At 44.7% G+C, this 7862-nt stretch overlaps 1 protein-coding gene across 1 annotated transcript; it reads left to right on the top strand.

The window, feature by feature from the left end:
- The first annotated feature begins 5081 nt into the window (after window positions 1-5081).
- Window positions 5082-7858, top strand: BDBG_06751 (N-acetyltransferase). The gene is made up of 2 exons (XM_002623266.2): window positions 5082-6063; window positions 6221-7858. The coding sequence occupies exons 1-2, from the start codon at window positions 5873-5875 to the stop codon at window positions 7488-7490; spliced, it is 1461 nt and encodes a 486-aa protein (XP_002623312.1). The 5' UTR covers window positions 5082-5872; the 3' UTR covers window positions 7491-7858.
- The last annotated feature ends 4 nt before the right edge of the window (window positions 7859-7862 follow it).

Raw genomic sequence — 7862 nt, 5'->3', positions numbered from 1 at the left:
TCACCCTCTACTCCTACCCCTCTACCTCCCTCTTACCACCCCGACCACCCCTATCACCCTAACCACTCTCTTTCACTCTATATCACCTTCATCATCATTATCAGATTAATCAGAGCAGACTGCAGAGTCAGCTCTTCAATCTTATCTGAATTCAAAGAAGTGTGTATGACATCACATGAGATCATGTTACAGAGCATTTGACAAAATGAACATAGAGAAGAGTAAGAAATGTAAGTACTGTAGAGAATGTATGAAAGAAGCAGAATAAAAAAAAGAATGAAGATTTAAAGATTGATCTGAGCTGTATAAGTCAGAGCATTCAAATATTTTTGATAGAATATACATGATGTCACATTACAGTGTTTTTTACATCAAAAAGTTGATTTTTCTATAATAAATAGAGTATATTAATGAATGTAGAGAAGAGTATAAAGAATGTAAATACAGTAGAGAACATCTGTAAAGAAAAGAATGAAGATTAATATCAGAGCTGTATAGGCTACAGAGCTGACTGTTCAATCCCATCAAATGGATTTGATGGGATGCATGTGATATCATGTGAGGTCACGTTACAGGGCATTTTACTCGGAAAAGTTGGTTTTTCTATAATATATAGAGAGATATATAGAGAGATTACTTCTTCGTTCTATCCTTTCATAATGCTAGCAACCTACCCACCCATAAGTTATTTAATAACCCTTATTTAAAATATCCTCTAGATACATCTGATGTTTTGCTTGTCGCAACGTCATTGGCCTTCTTATTGCATTCCGCCCTTCCTTTTGCTTTTGAATTATTATTATAAAATATTCCCGTCAGCGTTCTGCGGCATATACATTCTTCTTCTTCTTCTTCCTTTTTTCTGTTAGAAGGGCAGGCAGGGCGCTAGGACAAATCGTACAAGGATGTTGAAAACAGAAAAAGAAAGGAGGTAAGTAGAAGGGGCAAATTTCATCGTTTTTCAAACGTCCATCATCTGAACTATTCATCTCGTGGCTCAAGAGCGGTGAAGGATATGTATGTATGTATGTATGTATGTGTCTATCCTGCATTTACATAACCTACCTATAAATGCTATGTATGTATGTACATTCATCCCATCCCCGACTTTGGACGATAACGATTTGCGGGGGAAATACCATTTCCTGTCCTATCATTTCCCTTTCCCTTCCTCTTCCTTTCCTTCTTCCCGTTCCCGCTTGTATCATGGCATGGCCTGGCTTGCTTGGTTCCGGTCCCGGGGTGGGAATTTAAAAAAAAAAAAAAAAAAAAAAAAAACAAAGTGTGTGTGCGCAATATTAAATAATTATTAATGTAATGGATGAAACAATGAAAAAAAAGCACCGAGTAAAGAAAATAAACCAATGCCATGCCTGGAAGAGATTATTGCATTATTGTATATATGTATCTCAAGCAAGCCGCGGTTTGTCACACGGTCTCCAGCTCCCCCCGCCTTGGGAAGAAGATATTACTGCACTTCCGTGTGTGACGAAAGAAAAAAAAAAATCACCGTCGACGGACGGGATACGGGAATGGACAAGGATATTCTTTTATGTTTGTTTTTTTAAATAGGATGGCAAAGAGGGAGATTAAGAGGCCAATCAAGCAATCAATCAATCAATCAAAAAGCAGAAGAGGATTAATTTCGGAAAAGAGAGGGATAGATTGTTGCAGCAGTGAGGAATGTAGCAGCTTAGCACTATCGGATATTATATATATATATATATATATAATATATATATAATATATTACATAGTCCAGTGAAAAATTACAACAAAATTTCCCGGAAAACATGGACATATTCTCCAATCCCTTTCCACTCTTCTTCACTGACCTTCGTTGCCCGTTTTATCTCCTCCCGAGGCTTTGTATAAACAAAAAAACGTGGGTTATCTTCCCCTTTCCCTCTTCCTCTCTTGCCTCCCTCGTAATAATGTTCGGAAGAAGAAAAAACAAAAACGAAGAAATGTTGCCGGTCGGGTAGGTATGGTTATGTAGTACATGAACGACGACGACGCGCGGAGAGGAAGAGGGGATAGGTATAATGTCTTTTCAGCTTTTCGGGGAGAAATGGGCGTTTTACTCACCTCTCTAACCCTGCCTGCCACATTTCAGTTCGCCGGAGGAGATAGGTAGGTACCTAAGGTAGGTCTAGAAGTGCACTTCCTCCCCCTCCCCCTCCCCCTCCACCTTACCACCCCCCCGGCGTGTGTCGCAGGCCCCCGGGAGCCCGACTTGCAGAACGTTAGCAAGGTAGTAGAGAGGAGGGACGGAGCCCGTTTCTTTCCTTTGAGCACTGTTATTTTCCGTGCTGCATTAGCTTCGTCGGATTTTCGGATTTTCGGATTCGAGTTCATGTCCCTCTCTACTCTGCGATGGATAGGGCTGGGCGCTTCGTTTGGGCGGTTGGATATATATGGGCCCTGGAGTGTAAAGCAGATATTGATTTACCAAGCGCCCATCAGTAGGAAAAAAAAAAAAAAAAGAAAAAAAAAAAAAAGAAAAAAAAGAAAAAAGACTTTCCTCAAAAAAGGCTGATTGTTCTCGAACAAATCTAGAGGGAACGAAACCATGCTGTTTTCCTTTCTTCCTTTTTTGGTAATTTTTAGATCTGCTTCATCGAAACTAACCCCCAGAGTTACATATTTAGCAGTCCATGTCAACAAACATCTAGATGTAGAAAAAAAAAATGTTAACAAATACTTCCGAGGCCCGATATGCATCGGGTTTCAGCAGAACCCTTAAACCAACTCTCGTCATACGCGGTGAGTAGAGGGACCTTAGGCTGGGGGTCGCTGAAGCCCCATGTTGGGCTTCTTTGTATTTATATATATATATATTTTTCGGGATGGCAAAATATGCTTGCTGCGCATCTCTTCAACTGTTGTCAAGAGGGGAAAACAACAACAGCTTTGCTGCTGCATCTATCCACAGGACAAGGGATGCCCGAGTCAATTCCGGGTTTTATTTCCCCATTCATTAATTAACTCGGAATCAAGCGTTTAAAAAAAAAAAAAAAAAACGACGGAGAGCCATAACAATTGGCCGCCCCTCTCCTCTCTCCCCTCCCCTCCCCTCCCCCCAGTCAAGGTGGAGAGCCTCGCGGCCAATAAATAGCCTTGTTGGGTAGTTTAAGGAAAGTTCAAAAACAGAGCAGCGACAATAGGCTGCACTTTATTGTTATTATATTATTATTATTCCCCAACGTCCGTCGCCCGAGGAGGAGCTGTTCACGCCACAAGGGACCAGCACTCTTGTATGTATGTACATGTACAACCCAATAGCAGGCTGGGGGGTTGCTCTTTCGAACGCCAATCAAAGGTTTGTGGCCAGGTCAACATCCCAAAAGCCATCATCGCATGGCACTTTTTTGGACGGAGAAGAGAAAAACAAAAAAAAAAAAAAAAAAAAAAGCAATCAGCGCTAAGAAAAGCTTCTAGGGTAGGTAGGGTAGGGTAGGGTAGCCAGCCAGCGATATGAGGTTGGATTTTACATACGCAGTATACGCAGTATGATATTGGTTGGGAAACATTCAAACAACACGGATGAAAGGATGCTTGGATTCGCAAACCAACCAGGCAACCAACCAACTTTTGGCGACCCAGGGAAACAAGATGGAATGTGGCCTCTTTGACGGTAGATACTCTGAGACAAGAAGGAGATTGATTGATTGCAAGAGTGAATATTAATATTGAATATATTCCGTAGTCAACTCCTTAATAAGAAAATGGGGCAGAGAAGAACATCCGGGCTTGATGAGCCCTGTGTGCAGGGAAGGCGTGAGAACATCTATCTATATATATATATATTATATATAAAAAAAAATAAAAAAAAAAGACAACAAACTCGAACAAGCTGCCAAGCGCTGGCTGGATGGGCCAGATGGCCGGTGAGAAGCGGAGATCCGACCGACCCTTGGCAACATCATGCAAATCCAGGTTCCGCTGCTGGATGGATGGATGGGAAGAGTAATAAGAATGGGCTCTGGATGGATGGACGAAAATCAGGGTGGCTGGGAGTGGGAGCCAGTGGGAAAGGCTGTACGGAGTACTCCGTATGTACTATGCGTAATAGCCCTACTCTACTCTAAAATAATAATCTACTCCGTACGCTGCGTAAAACGGCCGGGCGGGAGGGATGGGATGAAGCTCATAGCTCATCATCGGTGAGTGGAGTGGAGTGGCAACCAGGGCGGCGAGGTCCGCTAGCTGGCAGTTTTAGTTGACTGGAATGACTGGAATGAGTGACTGGCTAGAAAAAAAAAAGACTTTTAAACGGCGCCAAACAGGAGGAATTCCTCTCAGCCTGTCAAGGCGAGGGTTGGCTAGCGAGGCACCCAATGTCCGCGGGGGTCAAACGGTTTCCATTCAGGGCTTTTCTTTCTGGTGGTTGATGAGAAGAAATGTAAGTATGTAAGTATGTAATAATAATGTAGCATCTAGCATCTAAATAATATCTAGCATCTTTATTCTAGCATGTCGTAGCGGGTTTACAACTTCTTTATTATTATTATTATTATTATTATTATTATTATAGTTTGAACATGGTTGCTCAAACCCTGGCCTGGCAGCACCCCCCCCCATTAAAACTCCATACACTAGACAAATCTAGCACATCATTCTTCATGTCTATTATTAAGGAGAGGGTTCATGTATTGAATTTTCATATATTTTCTTGGGAACTCCAGCTCATTCTCGCTCATTCTAATACTAATAAATTCCAGTTTGCCCCCCCCCCCCCCCCCCTCTCTTTCTAATAAATCTACACCTCTACACTAATAATAACTAAATAAGAAACTGGGTGTTTAAGACTGGATTAGTAATAACGTATGTGTTCTATAGGGGGGGTGTGTTTTAGAGGGAGATGACTAATAAAGTTGAACATTTTATTGTTCCAAGAAGACAAGAAGAGTGGGTCGGAGGTTCAGCCCCACAATCAACTTCTTTGGCACCAAGTTCAACTGTTTTATTGGCCCTTTCGTCGCAAGTAATAAGAATAGTCAAATAAATAACTACCAACTACTAACTACTAGTTACTATTTAGTTAGTTACTATTACTTATTAACTACTACTTAGTACTTAACTACCACTACTACTACTACTCTAATATAATGGGCCACCGGGTCGGGTCGCCATACAACAGACGCTACTGCGTACATACATTTACTATGCTACATACATCTCATCTCTCTGGCTGCAGCTTCGCTCCACGCACACGGATTGCATCAGGCTTTGTTTCCCCCAGACGAAGGATTTTCTGGGAATCATCAACCCAAGGAGAGAGAGGAGAGGAGAGGAGAGGAGAGGAGAGGAGAGGAGAGGAACTGATAAAACGATCGCGTACCGCCAGGCAATAGCCATTAACCATTAATAAATAGCAAAATATCGGTCATTCGGGTTTCTACTTTTTGTTCTCTCTCTCTCTCTCTCTCTCTCTCTCTCTCTCTCTCATTTTATTATTTATTCCCTCGAGTTCGTTTGCTGGTGCTTATGGTGGACGCAACAACCCTGGAGGGAGGACGGGAGCAAGCACAGAGTCATCATTGAGGATTCCGGTATCTCCCACCTTCGAGCTGTTTTGCCACTGAAGCAAGTAGCAGAAGACGTACGGTAAACAACACCAAGACCCAAGACGACGTCGTGGTGGTGGTGGTTGGTTGGAGTGAAAAACCGAGCAAAACCAAGGGATTTTGCCCGCAATCTCCAATCTCTCTCTCTCCAGCCCTTAACTACCATGCCCCAAAACGGATTAGCGGATTCGCGTTGATCAAGCAGCAAATTAATCGCGACATTTATTTATTTATTTATCTATTTTATTTATTTTATTATCCAACTATATTTATTTTACTTGTTTTATTTATTCTATTGAAACGATGGCCGACACCTATATTTCTCCCAACTTCAGCAACCTCAACAGCACCTCCAATAACAACAACACAGCCACAACACTCAAGAATCGCTGTAACACTCATGTCCAAACTTCCACTGCTGGTCTCCCCATGAATCCGCTTTTCATGATCACTGCGCGGGACATGCCATATACTGTGACCAACTCGTTCAAGAGGTAAGCAACGTGCAAAAAACCAAGCTAGTTGCCTGTTTTGATCTCTAGCCTACCTACCACTCTACCACTTTGCCTCTCGACGCGCGCGTCCCCTCCTCCCTAACAAATGACAACATGAATGTCTCTAACAATTTTTTATTTTTTTTCTCCTGCGCAGAGGTGTAATGATGCACACCTACGGCCGCCCTATACGGCGCGTTTGCTACGATGATTCACGTCCAGCAGCTAAGAAAAGACGTGTTCAAGCGGACACCGCGCCAAAGGACTCCGCTGAAGACGAAAACAACCTCGAATGCGCCATACGCGAATCTTCTGCTGCCATCTTGTCCAGCCCGTCGCGTCGCAACTCGACCGCTGCCTTCTCGGAAGACCTAGACGATGACCTCTCGACACCCCCTTCCTCGCCTCCATTACAGCTCACCCCACCTCCGGTTAACACACGAAAACCCACTTTTGCATTTCTGAGGCGGAAACGCGCCGCTGCCACGAACACTCCCACAAATGGTACTCCGTTGACAGAGGTAAACTTTAACAGCGTCCGCGCATCGATGGATCCGCCGAAAAAGAAACCTAAACAGCAACAACAACATCGACAACAGACACAGTCCCAACAACCCACGCTCAAGCAGATGCAGCTCGACCTGGGAGGGGAGGTGCGCAAGACATGCGCCACCTGCGGGATGGAATATATCCCCTCGAACGCGGAGGATGTCGCGCTGCACAAGAAATTCCATGACATGAACTCGAGCGGGGTGGACCTGGGCAAGGCATTTGTGCGCGCAAACGCGTGCCGGTGGGTCTACGAGGCTGCCAGATTCGACGAGGGCTATGTCGTGATAGTGGACAGGAAGAGCTCCCCCTCCGCGCGGGGCCAGGCCATGCGTGTCCTGGAGGTGGTCAACAAGGAGCTTTCTGCGCCGGATATTGAGGAGGCGGTGTTGTGGAGCCAGACCGAGCCGCCTAAGCGCCTCCGGAAGAATGGAGCGAAGGAAGAGGTGGATCGGTTCAAGGTATTCTTGCACATGAAGGATAGCAAGTGTGTGGGGCTCTGCTTGACGGAGCGGATTTGGGAGTCGCATTTGGTGAAGCGGCCTGGTCGCGGTGGCCGCACAGGCACAGGCACAGGCACAGGCACAGGCACAGGCACGGGCATGAATGGCGAGCGGCCTAATGGCTCGTCATCAATCACGGCTAGCGAAGAGGTGCACCACGCGGTCGTGGGTATTTCGCGCGTGTGGACGTCCGCCTCATCGCGCCGGAAAGGCATCGCGATGGACCTCCTCGACTGCGTGGTGAGCAATTACATCTACGGCATGGAGATTCCCAAGTCGAAGATTGCATTTAGCCAGCCCACTGAGAGTGGGTGTCGGTTGCTCGAGGCCTTTTTTGGACCGGATGAGCCGTGGCATGTCTACAAAGAGACCTAAGAAAGGCATCTCTGGTCAACAAGCGTATAACCCCAGCGGATGGATTGGGGGGAAGGGGGGAAGGGCAGCGGCGGAATCAGCGTTTGGTTTGGGCGGATTTAGTTCTGATATTTTGTACTTTTACATACATGCGAAATGGGGTTTGTTTATTTGCTTTATTTCCTTTTGTACTCCTTGTCTTCTCATATCATAGGACTGAGAGGTACAGTACAGTACGGTATGCGCCGGATTCTGTCTGTTTATCTAAATTTGAGATTGTTTTCTGGGACACCAAGGAAGGGCAAAGGGGTCACGGATGGCATGGATTGTGCGGATTTGAGAATTGTTCATTTTCATTTTATATTTTGTCCCTGGGGGCTTTTTTTTTTTTTT

This window comes from Blastomyces gilchristii, assembly GCF_000003855.2.
Source record: "Blastomyces gilchristii SLH14081 genomic scaffold supercont1.14, whole genome shotgun sequence".
Lineage (NCBI taxonomy): Eukaryota > Fungi > Ascomycota > Eurotiomycetes > Onygenales > Ajellomycetaceae > Blastomyces > Blastomyces gilchristii.
The sequence above is the reverse complement of the archived record's forward strand: the minus strand, read 5'-3'. Positions and strand labels throughout refer to the sequence as shown.